This window comes from Diabrotica virgifera, chromosome 7 (genome assembly GCF_917563875.1).
Source record: "Diabrotica virgifera virgifera chromosome 7, PGI_DIABVI_V3a".
In the NCBI taxonomy this organism is placed as follows: domain Eukaryota; kingdom Metazoa; phylum Arthropoda; class Insecta; order Coleoptera; family Chrysomelidae; genus Diabrotica; species Diabrotica virgifera.
Genome location: NC_065449.1, coordinates 9,760,696 through 9,780,600, shown reverse-complemented (window position 1 = coordinate 9,780,600; position 19,905 = coordinate 9,760,696). Strand labels below are relative to the sequence as shown.

Below are 19,905 nucleotides of genomic sequence, written 5' to 3'. Positions count from 1 at the left end.
AAGAGAAAAAGCAGCAAATTATAAAATTTTATTTATTTTAATTAATTTTGTTTCATTTTATTTAATTTAAGTATTTTATTTATTTTCGTTTATTTTATTTTATTTCATTTTATTAAATTTTAATTATTTTTATTAAATTCTATTTATTTATTTTTTTAATTTTATTATTTTTTTAAATTTATTTATTATTTTTATTTAAGTTTATTCACTTTTATTTCTTTTTATTAACTTTTATTAAATTTTATGAAATTTTGTTTCATTTTATTTAATGATATTTAATTTTAATTTTATTTTATTTTGATTAATCAACACCTATATAATTGGACAACCCCGAACCCAATTATAAATACACGGTTGTTTTGAATGTAAATAAAATAAAGCTGTTATATTCATTATAAGATAAAAAAATTTAAGATTGCAACTGTTGCACTGCAAACTTTATTTTGTTACTTCTAACTAAATTTTATTACTTCAAACTTCATGTGTAATTCATTAAAAATAATAATAAAAACTCATTCACATCGAGCATTTTTTGTTTATTAATTACGAATTCCTTTTGTTTATTAAGTTTATTGTTTACAAAAGTTTGTTTTTATCTATTGAGGCAGTACGAAGTCTGCCGGGTCAGCTAGTTGTTAATATAATATGCTCACTGTCTGCGCATGTATTCCTCTGCAACTTATACAATCAGTCAAGAATCTATATGTTTTCTTTCAATGACAACATGGTCTATTTGGTTTCTCGTTTTCCCATCAGGATAGATCCCGGTTTTTTATGTAAATGGGTTTCAATGAAAATTCTATTAGTTTTTTTTCATTGTCCATACTTTCTTTATGCAGACTTTTAACACCTATTATATTCATATAAATACTCTTTTCTACTTTCGCATTCATATCTCCCACAATTATTGTTATGTGATATTTTAGTACTTTTAGCTCACCGAGTTGTTCATATACCTAGTTCATTTTTTATTTCCATGTCTTTGTCTTCTGTAGGTGCATGTGTGTTAATAATGCTGATTTTCCTATATTTCTTGGGCTATATCTTAATGCTAATTCTCTTTGATACCATAAACCCATCTCCAGGTATCTATTTTGCCCGCTGCTTTTAAAAAGAGTACTTTTCCAACTTTCACTATCTGACTTTCCAGCTACTTGGAATCTTGTAAGGCCATTATTTCTAATTTCTTAATGTTCTTTCCTCGTAGGTACCTCTTACGTTCCATGTTCTCACTTTCAATCCATTTTCAATTTGTTGGTTTCCTTTCTTGCTATCTTCTTTTCCTTCCTCCAAAATCATCCTCCTTATCTTAGCCATGTCGTTACCATTTTTAGCCCCCCTTATTCAGCTTCCTCTTGTTTTAGTTTATATAGCTGCTCCTTCTCTTCATCCCATCTCCATTCTTTGCCGTCTATTATTAACATTTTGTATCCTATTCTTGACATTTTTTCTTTTCTTCTTTCTTCTTGCGCCACTTTGCTTGTTTGTTTCTATATTAGTTTTTCTTTCATTTTTAGGTCATTATTTATGTAAATGCGGTAATTGTTGTTATTTAATTTGCTCTTCTTTTTCAATATCTCTGTTTTTCTATATTGGGATATGGTATCCTAACACAAACAAATTTTATGTCTACCTTATGAATTTCTTACATTTATTTTTTGTAATGTAAGCTATGTTTTGTTATGTATTGCTATGTTTTATTAATTCAGTCTTAAATCAGCTTAAAAATAATTAACCACACATTTTTCTTTTTCAGAATCCCAACTTATCAGTGGGCGTATTCCACACTACATACACCTACCTCAACACCATCCTGGACGGAGACCAACCTCTAGTAGTATCTTCAAAGCACACCGTCACAAACACCATCACAGCACCAGACGACTATTTATCCTTACTGAAAGTATCCGGTACTCTATCTCCTATGAAAGACACCAATACCTACTACAGCACTATTGGTCTAGAAAAAACTCTATACGAAGGAAACAAAACTTCCGTAATGAGCACCAAAGAGGTAGTGACACAAGTTGTTATTACAGAAAGCGTACCACCAAGAGCTACCTCAGTGATGACGTCATATATTGCTTTGGACTTCAAAGACAGTCCTGATGCCTCGTTCGTTACAACGGATGTTGTAAAAACTTACTTCGTCACTTATACTTATTTCAATACTATCAATGAAAACAATGTGCCAACAGTATTCACTAACATATCTGTATCGAGTGACGTGGTCACCGAAAAGTTATATATCATTCCAAAAACTAGCAACAAATTTGATTTTCAAAGTAAAGAGCAAAGGCTAGAAAATAATTTCCAAATTTACACGACAAAATCATATTTGACTACTTTTACCTATTTTACAACTTTATTACAAGAAGAAAATCAAGAAAATCCCACCGTTATTAATTCAAGAACTAGTGTAGTCGAAAATTTGGTATCTGAAACAGTCGATTTAAGTCTTTTAGACAAATCAAATCTAAATGAGATCAGAAACGCAATTGAACAAGGCTTAAAATCGTTAGTACAAACCATTACTCTGTATAATGGAGAAACTTTTGAAATAACGGCTGTAGCTAACGATAAAAATAAAGCAGACGAGAGAATAAATCCTACAAAAGTGTTACCTATAGAAAAAACACAGATGCCTGAAACATTTTCGCTTATTAAAGACGACAATCTTCAACCGGAATCGTCTCCAAGTATAATCACAGGTTCCACCATAGTTTTTATAGATGATGATCCATTTGCTCAATTAGCACCAACTCCAGTACTGAAAAAAACCACTGAAATAAAAACAAATGCTTCTCCTAGTACCATCAAACCTTCTAAAGGACTAAAAAAGAGTAAAAGATCTACAAAAAGTAAAACAAAAGTACAAACAACTTCCATATCACCATCAAAATCCAAAAAACATAACACAGAAACATACAAAGCCAAACCACAAACTGAAGAGAAAAACAAAGACAAGAAAAATACTCCAGCTAAAACTGGAAAACCGATTCAAGAAAACGACTTGCTAGGTTTGGGCTCAATTAATATGGACAGTCTGCAAGCTTTTGCCCCTTTTCTCAACTCCATGGCAGGCTTTATATCAACAAACTTAAAAGCTAACAGAAGAAATGACGTCAATGTAACTACAACCACCACAAAAGTAGATACCAATAAGATTACTAAATTCAAAACGAATCAACCTATCAAAGACCAAGAAACTGAAGCAGATACAAGTAAAGAAGATGCACAAGACGTTCAAAGTAGATCTCCTATATATATCCCGGTGAGAGGTTTAGACGACGAATTTGAGATTGCTGAAAGCCAAAATATAGCGAGTTTTGACTGGGTAGATCCTCCGTTAACGAACAAAAAGATTCAAGAATACCACGCCCACGAAAGTGCCCTGATTAGTCATGGAATACCGATATCTCCAGGTGATATCATCACCACCAACTCCGATGTTATTGTAGGGAAGCCAGGTAGAGTTGGTCCAAGAATTCCGTCTATTCCAGTGCAACAAGTAAGTCAAGAAAACGAGATTCCTATTGGTATGAAGCCTCCTCCTCCAGGTGAACATTGGAAGAAGAATAACCATGAATATAAAAGAATTCCTGTAACGAATAACTTCGAGAAGCCTTCTGAGTATCGACATGAAGATTATTTAGGTCCTCCTCCACCGATAGCACCCTTTGAGTACAATGCGCAGAACGATAAGGTGAACGAAATATCAGGAAATCCTGTTTATGCCAAAAATCAGAAAAACTACGAACCAGTATACCCACAACAACATTACAACGACCAACAGTACAAGTTTAAGGACCAACAACTGCCTGCATTCACACATAACCATCCTGTGTATGCACAAACTTTTAATCATGAACCACCAACTAGGGAAAAACCATTTAACCCTAACACAAAACCGGTGTATAGTTTGCAAGAACCAGTACCCCCAAAACAACATAGTAATAATCGTCCATTGTATGTTCCTGCCGATTACCACGATATTCCAATAAACCAAGGAGAAATACTAACAGGAGCAATTCCTCATGTTCAAATCAAACAGTATGATCCCCCAGATCATCTGCATGTAAACATAAACAATCAACAGCACGTTAACATTGAACCACACCATCATGAAATACCCATAAAACAGTATAATGCTCAAGAACATATGCATATAAACATAAACAATCAACAACACGTTAATATTGAACCACACCATCATGAAATACCCATCAAACTACAAGAAGAAATTCTAACTGGAGGAAAATTGAATAACATCAATGTTAAACCATCAATAATCAACAATGAGCATTTTATATTGCCAGAAGTTATCGAAAGGTCCACAGGTCAACCACTTTTAGTCAACATTCAGCCGAGTCAAGTGGCTTTCGTGAATATACCATACAACAGAACTACAGCATTGATATATGGTGGTTCCACAGAACCCCATAGAAATGGTCAATATTTTGATGATCCTTCACCATATCCACAACCAGAATATTCAGGAATAGAGATAAATGATCCAGTTTTACCAATTGCTTCAATCTACCAACCAGATCTTCCCAATCAAAAGCAAGTGAAAGGTGTGATCAAAGTAGAAAATCAATTGATCAGAAATGAGCCTATAAGTAGCGAGAATCAGAAAGTTAATGTTCATATACAACCAACAAAAATTGAATCGTTTAATATCATTCAGGAAAATCAAGTAGCCAAAACACCTCCTGTTTCCTACGGTTTAGTTCATCACGGTGCTAACATTGACGCACATGTTATCAACCACAATGATATGTTTAGTAGTGTTTTACCTTCAAACGATCAAAACAACAACAGAAAACCTTTTCCTCCAAATCAGAACATAGGAAATAGTGAGATTCCAGTTGATCAGAATGTTATAAACTATAGAAGACCAACACACATACATTCCAGACCAATATACAACCAAGAAGGTGTTGCTGATCCTTTTGCCCACAGATTACCAAATGGGCCAGCTCCGCAAAGTCCCAATAACAAGCACCCACAGTTACAGAAATACAACAATAATAAAAAGAATATTTTGAGGCCAAATTACATATCCCAAAAGCAACAACCTGAGATATCAGAGTTTATGCTCCCACCTACAACACCCAGACTTCAGAATAAACGACCATATGATCAAAAACAAACTAGTAGACCCATTTCTATTCCAGTGGGTCCAGAAAAGCAACAAAGTCCAAAACTACCGCCAGATTTTAAACCTTCCTATCCCATATTTGAGGTGCACTTACCACCAAGTAATGTAAATCACCAACCTGTTCAGCCAATACAGTCTAACCATCCTCAGAAACCTGTTCAGTCGATACAGTCCAACTATCCTCACGAACCTGTTAAAAAAATACAGTCCAACTATCCTCATGAACCTGTTCAAACAATACAGTCCAACTATCCCCATGAACCTGTTCAAACAATACAGTCCAACTATCCCCATGAACCTGTTCAAACAATACAGTCCAACTATCCTCATGAACCTGTTCAACAAATACAGTTCAATCATCCTCATAAACCTGTTCAACCAATTCAGTCGAACTATCATGAGATCAACATGAACCAAGAGGTTGGTAACCATAAAGAAGATGACTTAGAAAATGAAGATGGAGAAGTTGTGCAGGAATCTAATAGCAGACCATTACTTCCTGGAGAAATTCCTCATGAGATAGTCAAAATGCAGTCTAGCTCAACAGAAAGACCTGAATCAAGACCTGTCTTTACCGGACACACGCCATTGAAACTACAAGACCATGCTTCACAAATACCAAAAGAAAAAGTTATATACAATCAAACTACTATAGGTATAGATCTTTTGCATAGCATAAACAACGCTTTTAATGAAGTTAATAATGAAAATATAGACAATTTAAATGCTATTCCAACTCAAGATCAGATAATATATACAATTTCTCAAAAACCTATTGTTTTTAGAGACGAGGTGCCGATACATAACTTTGGTACAACTCAAAAACCTATTGTCTTTAGAGACGAAATACCAATGCATAACTTTGGTACAACTCAAAAACCAGTTCTTATCTTTATCGATGAAGACGAGAAAACCAAAGAAACTTTCTTTAACAAAGAGAACAAAGATAGACCGACTGTAACTTCACTACCTATTAACACGTTTAAAGAAACCTTGTTCTCTTATCCGATCAATAAAGACCGACCAACAGTAACTTCACTTCCTATCAACAGATTTAAAGATTATAACAGGGAAAACCCAAAAGCACCGTTGCAGAATATAAGTCCCTTTAAAGAAAATAACTACAAAGAAAGACCAACAGTTACGTCATTACCCATCAACAACTTTAACGAGTACAATAGAGAAAGACCAGTAACTTCTTCTCAAGGTATAAACCTATATAACGATATCAATCGAGAAAGACCGTCAATTGGTTCTCAACCAATCCATATAAATACAACAAAGAATACCTACAGAGAAAGACCATCTGTTACATCATTACCAATAAATAACAACAGGGAGAAACCTCCATACAATTTTAACTCTTACAAAGACAGTAATCTGGGAAGACCAACATCTACCTCTCAACCTCCGCATACATTCAAAGAAAACACCTACAGAGAAAGACCAACAGTAACCTCACTACCTATAAACAACTTTAAGGAGTACAACAGAGAAAAACCAATTACCTCTCCTTATAATATTAACATCTACAAAGATTATCGTCGTCCAACTGCATCACCTCGACCTGTTACTAACTATAAAGAGTTTAACAACAGACCAGCTGTTACATCGTTGCCTATTGATAAGTTCCAAATATTTAATAACAGAGAAAGACCTCCTATAACATCTATAGCTAGCGATAAAGACCAAATACTGAGAATTGGTACTCAGACGGAAAAACCATTCTCTGGAGTACCATCAAAAACCATATCCTTCAACGAAATTGTCAAAAAGGATGTACTTCTGCCCAAACCAAGTAAGAACGCGAATACACCGCGCACAACTAGTACTCCTCTAAGTACGGTTGATAGGGAATCACAATTTAATACTGGAGAAATACCACTGAATTACAACAACAGTATAAAACAGATAACTGACATGGAAATCATGAAACCTCCACCTCCTCCTCAAGATGTGTCGAAACAACCACCAAACATTTACACTGCAGTACCTACAGACAATCAGCAGCCATTATACACACCAAATATATCAGAAGAAATGGTACCACCACCACCACAACCACCACAAGATACTCAGAAGGTTATTGGTATGGTACCACCTCCACTAACGTCGCCGAAATTACCGCCAACTGTAACGACCCCCAAGTACTCAATGGAAGTAGACGTTCCTAGTACAAAACCAACGACTAGTACTACCACTGAAGTTAACAGACATAGAACCAGAAGGCCATTCACCAGACGTCCCGGTTACAGAACAACAACGACAATAAGTAGTACTAGTAGTACCACCACAACGCCAAGACGAAGACCAGTCTATCCAGGTTACACGAACAAACCTACTGAAGAGACCAAATCAACGACTCCTAAGACAACAATCAGTCCATCCCCATCTATAAAGATTAAACCATCTCTGGAGGTTATTATTGGTAACCCTACTTTAGAATCTGAGCCAACAAAGTCGTCGTCTTCCACAGTAGAATTATCTTCATCAGAAGCTTCGATCTCAACCCAAAAGGTGCTTAGTGAACCAGATCTTTTGGGTATGGAAAGTGGAATACCTGCTGAAAGTATTGATAGTAATAATGTGCCTGATGTTGTAACACCAGGTGTTCATCATGCAGGAAACGAAATAAAAGTTATATTAGATGCAACTACACCTTTACCATCAACGATCAAAACTGTTTACAACGAAACAAAGAGTAAAGTACCTATTCCTACAAGGTATATTACCCATACCAAAACAGCTACAGTAACAATCACTAAAACTACTGTCATAAAGTCTCTTGGAATCCCTTCAACGTTAACGATACTAGTAACAAAAACAGAAAAGATGACCATTGTGGATACTGTAACAGAAGTCCACACGCTTGTTAAACCAACAAGTATTATTGAGACTATTACAACAACTGTAAAACAAGCTAGTTCTTTGTATCCAGATGACGCATATGGTAGTCCATATCCTTCAATTCAAGTGAAACCGACACTTTTGGCACCATTTTTGAATTATAACGATACAGTATATGGAGAAAGCTCAGAAGATAATCTTGAAGACTTTATCATTCACGAAACTGATCCGCCTATACCAAAACAAAAAGAACCACAGGTGCATCCAGAAGATAACGACTCATTTTTAGTGGTAATGACAGATAAAAATACTAAGAGTATTGTTAAAGTACCAGCAAGTTACGAACCTCCCGAAAGAGATGAAGTTATTACCACGAATAAAGATAATAACGTACTCCTTGCAGGAATACTACTTAATCATCCTGAGGAACAACAGGAAAAGGTTTTGGATAGATGCGAACCTGAATGTAAAGCGTCCAGGAATGAATTGTGTCAAAAACTTGGAGGGCATATGAGGTGTATATGCCGTCCTGGGTTTGCCAGAATGTTTCCAGATAGACCTTGCCTACGTAAGTCTTTTATATTTAACCGTATTGCCTTAGAATATTATCACATTATTGTTTTCAGCTACGTATACCTTCGACTTGAAGATAACTCTAGACAGAATCGGGAAAGATCCTCTGCACTTTTACGAGGATTTGAGAAATACTAACTCAACAGAACATTACAAGTTTGTTCAAGCAACTGGTGAAGCCTTGGATAGAATGGTAATGCAATCTGACTTGAGGGACATCTTCCACGGTAAGTTAGTAGTAATGATAGCTAGAAATTGGTTTTGAAGCTGTTCTTTTTCAGAATTTTTTTAAGCTCTCTGTTGTAAGCCAGTTGGCAAATAGTAAATTTTTCATTCCTTATGATACCCATATCAGAATTCTAGAACTCGTTACAGCTTGTACAGGTCTAGTAAACGGGTACCATAGGTTAATGGTGTCACTAGGAAGCCTTGAAAAAGTGTTTATAGCCTGGGATCTAGTCACTCTCGGTCGTGTAAAATAATATTGACTGTTTAGGTTCATTAAGAAATCCTGCTACTGATTCTTAGCTGTTTCCTGTCTGTGTTCAGCAGGACTTCAGCTTCCTTTCTGTAGTTCGTCTTTAGTACTACTTTTTGTTCAAATGCAAATGCTTTAGTTTACCAATGAAATCAAAAATAAGAATTTTTGGAGTAGATTTACATATATTGGATCTTTCTGTCTTTGCTTAGTCATTCAGTGCAAATTTGTATTACCAACTCTTTGTTCTTGTGCCTTATTATTCTTGTCAGTGTTATCTTCTAATTCATTCCCAAATTATGTATTTTGAATGATTCTCCACCAGTAGAAATGAATTCTTCTAAACTTGGAAGTTTTTTACTTGTACCGATAGACAGCTAACATTAAGATCATTATCATCATCATCAACTGCTATTCCATCCATCGTCGAATGTAAGGCTCCCTTAGGTGTGTCCATTCATTTCTGTTTGCTGTTTTTTGTATCCATTCGTAGCCATACATTCGCTTGATATCATCAGTACATCTTGGTTGAGGTCTGCCTCTACTTCTTTTGCTTGCCCTTGGTCACCATTCAAGAAATCACTTAGTCCATTATCACATGTGGACGAAGATCATTATACTAATAGTTATATATTTACCTAATATACTCTTTGCATTAAATTTAAGGTGTCAAAGTTCATACATTCGAACCAGCAACAAAAGGAATAGTCAGCAAATTTCATTTACAACTTTCCGAAAACATCGAGGAGCACAAACTGGAAGACGTACTTAAAACATATCTCCGGAATAACAGCTTCAGTTTGGGCGGTACAGACATCTTTGCCAGTCCACTGATGGAGCTGGAAGCTCACGATTTTAATGAGTGCGCTCACACTAACCTTCACGATTGCTCAGAAAACGCACATTGCTTCAATTTGAAGGGTACCTACTCGTGTAGCTGTAAAGAAGGTGAGAAGCTTAAAAAATTTTACATTTAGCTCAAAATCTACTTCACATAATATTTATTGAAATTGGTTTCACTTTTGACAAAGCCACTCAATGCTATAATAGTGCTTTAGTTATTCATACCTTTGTAATCTTTCAGGTTTTTCGGACATGTCTGAAAATATGCTGTATCCTGGCAGAGTATGTTCTGCTGAGCAAGTTGGGTGCGAAAAATGCAACTACCACGGTACTTGTTACTCCAGAGGAGCTGACGAAGTACTATGCGAGTGCTTCCAATGGTACACTGGACAGTATTGTCACATTAATCTAAAAGGTAACTATTATTCAAACAATTTTATAAAGCTTATCTGCGAAAATATTTTGATCACATTCTTTTCCTTTTTTAGTTTTACTGATAGCTCTGGTGACACTTGGAACCGTACTCTTTGGGCTACTGCTTACCTGTATCATTCTTACATGTGTAAAGGGCAAACCAAGACCTGTAGGAGTAGCGGGAGGAATCAGTATATTACCACAGGGAGCTTCAGCTAGAAGAAATACCTTGGATAGACGAGCGATGATTCAAGACACTAGCTCTGAAGAGGATAACAAGTCAGAAACGTCGCGGTATGTGAAGGTGAGTAACGTTACTTTTAAACACAATTAAGAATGATTCTATAGTATTCAAGGTCTTCCTCAGTATTTTCCTCTTTGCTTGTTGAAGAAAGTACTGAGAAAAATTGGACAAGAATGAAAGATATATTAAAGACCGTTCGAGAAACAAAATTGAGTGCAGTAAAAACAAGAATAAAACAGGTGGACAACAGAAGAAATACTGATACTCATAGATCAAAGACGAGGAGTCAAAAATAAAGATAAAAACGAATACAACAGAATCCACTCACTGATCCACGTTTTAAGATACATAAGATAATGTTTATTTTGTTTTCAGAAACAAAAGCCAGCTCCTCAAAAGAAAGCCTCAAAAGTGTCCCTTCAAGTGGCGGAACGAGGAGAGGGAGGAGCGACTAACCACGGTATTACTTTCGACGACCAGAAAGACAGATCTTTAACTGTCATGATCCCCCGAGCTAAGTACCACCCAGCGCCACATACATCTCCGTTATCTAACTACACCACCTTTGACGTGAGGAAACCTTCAGTGCCGTCTATACCCAACGAAGCCAAGTTGTTGAGTTTCCTGGACGCGGGCCCATGTCCAAGCAAGGTAAGTTTTCAGTAATTTTCAATTTTTTGTTGATTTATTACATATTATATAAAATTCCAGTAAAAAGTGAATTGTACCACCGAAAAATTAAATTTTTCTTGATTACAGTCTGAACCTGTGAGGAAATTCAGCAACGCTCCCAGCGAGTCACTGATAGAGGAAAAACCTAGCTCTAGAAAGACCTCTGGAGCTTTGATTTCAGCTGGATTTGAAGTTTCAGCCACGGTTGTGAACAATATGGGTACTTTGGGTACGACTTGCGGTACTGAAGCGGACAGAAGTGAGAACGCGACGCTTATACAGAAAATCAGCGCGGATTTGTTGTCCAGCACTGGTACTAGGTCGCAATTTAACACTCTGAGGAAATCTTTGGTGTAAGTATTTAATTTTTTATGATTTTGACCTTTTATTGCATTGCTTTTTGCTATTTTTTCTTCAAATTCAACTTCAAAAAGGCAAGTTGGGAAAAGTATGCAGACATACTAGAGTTTGAGCTGCTACGCCTTGAACCAAAATCAAAAAACTATGAAAAATTTGTAGAATTAAAAGTAATAGGAAACTAGCTACAAGCGGCCCAGTGTAGAAAATATTGGAAGAAACTGAGGGAGTCCTATGTCCAGCTATGGCTGAATGGTTATCATGGAACTTGGAATGGTCACCTTTTGAGCGAGAAAAACGATAGTGTTAAATTATATAGATCTGAATGAATAGGGGCATTTAAGTCAGTTTAGAAAAAGTCCAGGAATATATCTACCTAGGCCAAATCCTGAAACTTGACAAAGAGAACCAAAGTGCGGAAATTACTAGGAGAGCAACACTAGCATTAGCAGGATTTGGAAAACTTTGTTGGATACTTGGAACCTCAAAATACCCTAATACTTGAGGAGCAAAGTGTTCAAACAGTGCATCCTTCCTATCATGACATATGGATGTCAAACCTGGACCCTAACCAAGGCAAATATGAATAAACTAGCCACAACAGAAAGAGCAATGTTAGGTATACGACTGTCAGATAAAAAGAAGAACGACTGGGTAATATCAAAACAAAAGTCGAGGACATAACAACAAAAGTTGCCAAACTTAAATGGAGCTTCGCAGGCCACACTGCTAGACAAAAAACTAACGGTGGAATGAAACAATACAAAACTGGAGACCTTACGAAAGTACACGACCGAGAGGAAGACCGCAGATGAGATGGGTTGATGATATTAAAAAGAGTAGCGGAACAAATTGGAAATGTGCTGCTCAGGATCGAGACCGATAGAAGGAGTTGGGAGAGGCCTATGTCCAAACGTGGACGATAGAAGGCTAAGAAGAAGAAGAAGAAGAGGGGCATTTAAACAAGTATATTAATTTTATTTTAATACTCTTCGTATTTTAGGGACGATGATCTGAAGAGTGAAATCCACATGGATAGTGAATCGAATTGGTTGGATATGTTACCAAGAGTAATGTAAGTATTCAATCAGTTCTATTTATTTTAATATTAAGACTTAATATTCTTCTGATCTCACTCTTTTATAATCGTTTGTTGCTTCTTTATTTATTCGTGTGTTTTCTCTTTTTCCTCATCCTCGTCATTATACTACCATATACTGGTCTCTTCCAGGCTTTTCCACAATTTTCAATCTTCTATGAAAGAAGCTTTTCAGTCTTCTATGAAGGAAGTTCTCTTCTCTCATTCAGTTTATCTTAACTATTTTTCAAACATCATCCACCCATAATCTAGTGCTGGTATTCCGATATTTTTCTTCTCCATCAAACTCTTCAGCAACTTATTGATATTGGCTTGGTTGTGTTTGTATTCTGGTGAACACAAACACAACCTTGAAAATCTTGATTTTTCAAGTCAACAATTTAGGGTAATGTGTAAGATATATGATTATTAAAATATTCCAATAATTTTAGGACGGTTTCTGAAGCGAGGTCTTATGACGAAACTACAATTCCACCTCCAATGAAGTGTCTTCGGACAGACTACGATTCAAAACCTTCTTCTCAGCATCCTAACGATGTAAGTATCATTTTTCTATACATAATTCTAGAAATATAATCCAGATCGCCAACAAATCAGGTTACAAAAAAATCCAAACCAAGTTCCCGAAGAAGACGAGAAAATACAAAATAAAACTTAACAAATACTAAATTAAAAACCGAAAAGAAGAAGAAGTGTAGGACGCTCCTTGAAAATATTGACGACGTTTGATGCTGGAGAATCAAGTACCTAATTCATGGAATGTATAAAAAGAAGTTATATACAATAGGGAACTTACATAAAATTTTAAATTCGAAAAAATGTTATAAATCACAACAGAACATAATTTAAAACATGTATCAAAGATAAAAAAAGTTAGACGAAGTAGTTTTCAATCCTAATACAGTCGAACCCGCTTATTAGAATACCTGTTAAAGGAATATCCCGGTTTAAGGAATAGAAATTTGAGGTCACAAAACGTTTTAACTAGGCACATATGATCGGTTATTAGAATATCCCTGTTATAGGAATACTTTTGCTTGGCACGAAGGCTATTCCAATAAGCGGGTTTGACTGTAGTAAATTATTAATATTGAAAATATTAAAAATATTACTAAAAGATTTTTAAATTGAAAACTTATTGGTACACTTTCCTGGTGACACCTCCAAGACTTCTACAATTTGCAAGTCAAATGGATGCTGCAGTGAAGACGAGAGGGAAGGAATTCTACACTATGCAATTCACATCCCCCGTCTGCAGCTGGTAAAGTTCCAACGGAAAAATGCACCTAGTTACTCTACGGAGTAATACGACTATAAAATAAAAATGTATACCATTTTTATTCAGTTGCAATGCGAAGGCAAAACAATCTTACTTTTCAATTAGAATACGGAGTGCAGTCCAGTCCCTTGAATCGCGATTTTCGGCTCTTATTGGAGCCTTCATCGGAAGGAACGTAGGCACTGTTCTCCATATTTTAACTGATTCGTATCGAGAGGTTTTCCCACCCATTGCAACTGAAGTGATGATAGTAGGTGGCTAGCGCCATCTGGCATTGAAAGACGAAGTAGTTTTCAATTCAGTTGCAATGGGTGGGAAAACCTCTCGATACGAATCAGTTAAAATATGGAGAACAGTGCCTACGTTCCTTCCGATGAAGGCTCCAATAAGAGCCGAAAATCGCGATTCAAGGGACTGGACTGCACTCCGTATTCTAACTGAAAAGTAAGATTGTTTTGCCTTCGCATTGCAACTGAATAAAAATGGTATACATTTTTATTTTATAGTCGTATTACTCCGTAGAGTAACTAGGTGCATTTTTCCGTTGGAACTTTACCAGCTGCAGACGGGGGATGTGAATTGCATAGTGTAGAATTCCTTCCCTCTCATCTTCACTGCAGCATCCATTTGACTTGCAAATTGTAGAAGTCTTGGAGGTGTCACCAGGAAAGTGTACCAATAAGTTTTCAATTTAAAAAATCTTTTAGTAATATTTTTAATATTTTCAATATTAATAATTTACTATTAGGATTGAAAACTACTTCGTCTTTCAATGCCAGATGGCGCTAGCCACCTACTATCATCACTTCAGTTGCAATGGGTGGGAAAACCTCTCGATACGAATCAGTTAAAATATGGAGAACAGTGGCTACGTTCCTTCCGATGAAGGCTCCAATAAGAGCCGAAACTCACGATTCAAGGGACTGGACTGCACTCCGTATTCTAATTGAAAAGGAAGATTGTTTTGCCTTCGCATTGCAACTGAATAAAAATGGTATACATTTTTATTTTATAAAAAAAGTTGTTTTTATGTTCCGGTTGGCTCCTAAATACGGTTCTAAATTCAAATTATTGCACTTAGCCCAAAACGCGTCGTGACGTCATCGGATTATTTGTTTACATTCTGTATCAACAAAGTAAACAAAATTGTATATACTTTTAAATTAGACATTATAAACGTCAGTAGAAAATCCAGTTATGTGACGTCACAAGTGTTTTTGACCGTTTGAACTATTCATAGAAAACTTGTACTTTTACAAAATGGTTTTATTTTCCATAGTAAATCTTCTTTCCTTTCCTTCAAAAACTGTATCAAACTTCAATCTCAACAAATTGGTATATATTATTACAATGACATACGATAAATGTCATTAGAATATAAATATTTTTCCCTTATTCCGCGATGATGAGCTGGCCAAATACCCAAGTAGGTGGAGGTCAATAAACTAAAGAAGGAGAAGAAGATTAAACCTAAGTATAACCATAAACACAGCCATATAGTAAAACTATGTGACGTCACGGGTCGTCTGAACTATTTTAAATCGCAGAAGATTTTAAATGTGTATTTCTAAGTTATTATGAGTTTTTGAACATTATTATGTAATAAAAAAATGTGCAAGTTCCCTATTACCTAAACCAACAACCCTAATGCAATATTTAAAAATATGTATATTTTCAGGAGGCAAACACAATGGCCGAAAGAGACTTAGGGTCTACATTTATGCTTCCACACACTCATCTGTATAAACCAGATAGGGTAAGTATTTTACGTAAAACCCTTAAGAAAATAAAATTATGATTTCGTGATTTCCCTAAATGTTATCGGGATGACTAAATTTGAAAAAGGGGTATTTTTAGTCACAAGATGGTAAAAATGGGTAAAATAAAAGGGGTAAGTGATAAAATCTAAGAAACTTTGAGAAAGACCGGATTATTCATTTTCCTTTTCACTTCATATTCTCTAAAGCTCTTTACCTAGCTTATAATTTATTGTCAAAAGTGTCCAATAATTCTCTTAGTACACCAGTTCGCTACAATGAGTGTTCCTACGTTCCAGGTTCCCAGTTCCATGTCCTTATTTTATTTGCCAGGTCGTCATTGTAGAATGCATCCAATTTTCTCGTTATTAAGTGACGTAATCCATATATTTTTAAGAGTACAGTAGTCCATTCTTCCGGTATCATTAACACTGACCTTGCTTTCCACTGGAATTATCTACCACAGTGTTTCTCGAAGTTGCTGAGGTTTCCAGAGTTTACCGGCTTGTAGGCAAGTGGCACTAACAGGGACCATGTCCTATCTTGCAGATTATTGCACCAATTGAACCCTCGGAATTGTTTTTAGGCTACTTTATTCTTTATTCGAATTCCATCCAGAATAAGGTGTCAGACAAGGATGTATACTGTCTCCACAAATTATTTAACACATGCGGGGAGCATATTATGAAAAGAGCGCTTGAAGAATGAGAAAAGGGCATTCCAATAAACGGCCGAAAAATAAACAACCTACGTTTTGCAGATGACACAGCCCTTCTTGCAGATACTCAAGAAGAGTTAGTTGATCTTATACATACGACTGGTTAAAAAAAGTCAAATATTTGGTCTGCATTTAAACATATCAAAGATTATGACAATGGATAAACTACATAAGAATCATCCATACATAACCAGAACTGGCTGGTTTGAGATTGTAAGCTCCTATTTAGGTATATCTGGGATCATTGATTACAAAACACATGGGTCACTACAGGAACAAATACAACGTATGTGATCTAGCAAAACTCGCCGTAGGAAAGGTGGCCAAAATATGGAAGGACTCTCGAAGTTACTGAACTCTAAAAATGAGGTTGATCAACTTTTTATCATTCCCAATACTGACATATGGATGTGAATATTACACCCTTAGACAAGCTGAAGGAAATGTCGTTGCCACCTCCAGGACCACTACCCCCTGAGGCTTGTCTGGAAGCTACAGTCGGCAGCCCCGGCACCAGACTCGGGTGCGGAAGGCCAATAACCTACCCATCTTAAATTTTATATTATTACTGAAACTTTGGTAGAAACAAACCGGACGGATCAAATGTTGACGACTTTGGCATCACCGAAAACACGGACACGATTTGGTTGCTGGAATGTAAAAACACTGTATGAGATTTCTAAACTGGCTCAAGCAGTAAAAGAATTAAACAGATATAAATTAAGCTTTGTTGGTGTATCGGAAGTAAGATGGTTGGGCAATGGTGAACACCATACCCAAACAGGAGAACTTCTATTATATAGTGGTAAAGAAAATGGAAGTCACGAGAGCGGAGTGGGTCTTCTACTCAGTAAACAAGCCAAAAAAAGCCTCATTTCATGGAAACCCATTAATGACAGAATTATGATTGTCAGATTTTATACCAGATACCGTAAGATAACAGTTATTCAGTGCTATGCTCCTACGAACACATCTCTCCTCGAAGATAAAGACATTTTCTACGAACAACTAGAACAAACAACCCAACAAGTAAACAAAGGCGATATCCTAATAGTGATGGGCGATATGAACGCCAAAGTTGGAGAAGATAATATTAATTTAGAAACCGTAATGGGCAAACATGGCCTGGGACTGATGAATGAAAATGGAGAGCGCTTTACAAATTTTTGCTCCAATCACCGTTTAGTTATTGGTGGAACCATCTTCCCACATAAAAATATTCACAAGGTAACATGGACTGCCCCTGGTCATACCAGAGAAAACCAAATAGATCACATCGCCATATCAAAAAGATGGAGATCATCTCTTCTTGATGTACGAAATAAAAGAGGAGCAGACATCGCAAGTGACCACCATCTGTTAATTGGTACCATTAAAATCAAGATGGCAAAAAACAAAAACAAAATCACAAGAAACACCAACAGACCCACATATATATATATATATATATATATATATATATATATATATATATATATATATATATATATATATATATATATATATAATGTTCTTGAACTCCTAAGTGGAGCATAGAGCTTCAGTGAAAACGCGCCATCGGGTTCTATTTTGCGCTAGGGCCTTCACCTCATTCCAAGACTTTCCTTGACTTCTTATCTCGTCCATGATGGATCTTCTCCAAGTTTGTGCTGGGCGACCTCTTTTTCTCTTTCCTTGGGGATTCCACTCTAGGGCATTTTTTGCAATACTGGAACTATCTTTTCGGAGTGTGTGACCTATCCACCCCCACTTTCTGTATTTTATTTCATTTTCTACCCTCTTTTGTTGGGTCAGGTGTAGCAGATCTTCGTTTCTGATGGTGTTTGGCCAGAAAATACGAACAATTCTTCGTAGACATTTGTTAACAAAGACCTGCAATTTGTCTGTAAGGTATTTTGTCACTTTCCAGGTTTCACATCCATAGAGTAGAACAGACATAACATTTGACTGGAATATTCGGATCTTTGTCCTTGTAGTATATTCTCCAGACCTCCAAACAGGGTTAAGCATGCTGAAAGCTTGTTGAGCTTTTCGTATCCTCATACGAATATCGTCTTCTGTACCTCCGCTTTCTGTTATGACACTTCCAAGGTACGTGAAGTTCTCCACATTTTCAATCTGCTTGTTGTCGATATTAAATAGCGTGTTGCTCCTTGCATTTATTCTCATCCACTTGGTTTTACCAATATTGATTTTTAAACCTATTTTATTGGCCTCAGTGGATAGTGTTTCCAATTGGTCGGCCACATCCTGGAACCTTTGTCCTAACAGGCAGATATCGTCGGCGTATTCCAGATCACTTAGGCGTGTGGTTAACGTCCATTGTATCCCTTTTGTGTCGAAGTCTAGTTTGGAGAGAACATAGTCCAGAGCTATGTTAAACAGAAACGGAGAAAGCACACATCCCTGTCTGACTCCAGTAAGTACGTCAAATTCGTCACTGTTGACCCCATTGTGTGTCACGCTGCACGTCGCCTCAGTGTACAGTGACTTTATAATGGAAATTATTTTATGAGGAATGTTTCTTAGCTCTAAAATTTTCCATATAGCAGCATGAGACAGGCTGTCAAAGGCACGTTCGAAATCGACAAAGACCATGTATAGAGGTGTGTTCCATTCAACCGATTGTTCCATTATTACCCTCACTGTATTAATGTGATCTATGCAGGAAGATTCTGGTCTAAAACCTGCTTGATTCGCTCGAAATTCAACCTTGTTTGTTAATCTTTTATGTATGATGATCGTAAAAATTTTATTTATGACGGTAAGCAAGGTTATTCCTCTCCAATTTTTGCACAGTGTGAGGTTGCCCTTTTTTGGAAGCTTAATAATATTACCTTTTTTCCAGCCCGCTGGAATGCGGTTTGTTTCCCACACCTCTCGGATTATGGGGAGCAAAAGTTCAGCGGTTAGATGCGGGTCAGTTTTAAGTAGTTCGGCAGCAATGTTATCGATTCCCGGGACCTGTTATTTCTCAGAGATTTGATAGCTGTTATTATCTCCATTTTGGAAGGGGACTCGCAAGATATATGCAAGTCTACATTCTGCGGGTTTTCGACAATTTCATCCGCGTTATCCCTGGGCGTGCCTAGCATCTCCTGAAAGTGCTCTTTCCATCTCTCTACTTGATCATCCGTTGTAGTAAGTAATTCACAGACCCACATATAACCTGAACAAATTAAAAACTCTTCCAGGAAAACACATGTTTAGGGAGAAGCTTCAAGTAAAAACAAGAAAACGTGAAGTAAATAGCTGGGAAGATTTGGCAAATGTTCTGACAGAAATAGCTGAAGACAAACTGGGTAAAAAAGAGAAAGATAGAAAGGAATGGATATCAGATGAAACTTGGAATCTTATCGAGGAAAGAAAACAACGAAAAAAAGATATCTTGCAAGCAAGAACTGTAGAAGGAAGAACGAACCGACAACAAGAATATGAAACACTAAATAAAGCAGTTAAA

General features: G+C 36.3%; 1 protein-coding gene across 1 annotated transcript in view; it reads left to right on the top strand.

Moving 5' to 3' along the window:
* Positions 1 to 19,905, top strand: part of LOC114340067 (uncharacterized) — a 32,740-nt gene that overhangs the window by 5,788 nt on the left and 7,047 nt on the right. Inside the window, exons 4-13 of the mRNA XM_050657200.1 lie at positions 1,757 to 8,579; positions 8,638 to 8,811; positions 9,729 to 10,010; positions 10,147 to 10,320; positions 10,394 to 10,623; positions 10,939 to 11,214; positions 11,323 to 11,588; positions 12,596 to 12,667; positions 13,123 to 13,228; positions 15,649 to 15,726. Of these exons, the coding sequence (XP_050513157.1) occupies positions 1,757 to 8,579; positions 8,638 to 8,811; positions 9,729 to 10,010; positions 10,147 to 10,320; positions 10,394 to 10,623; positions 10,939 to 11,214; positions 11,323 to 11,588; positions 12,596 to 12,667; positions 13,123 to 13,228; positions 15,649 to 15,726 (8,481 nt within the window). The remainder of the gene's footprint in view (positions 1 to 1,756; positions 8,580 to 8,637; positions 8,812 to 9,728; positions 10,011 to 10,146; positions 10,321 to 10,393; positions 10,624 to 10,938; positions 11,215 to 11,322; positions 11,589 to 12,595; positions 12,668 to 13,122; positions 13,229 to 15,648; positions 15,727 to 19,905) is intronic.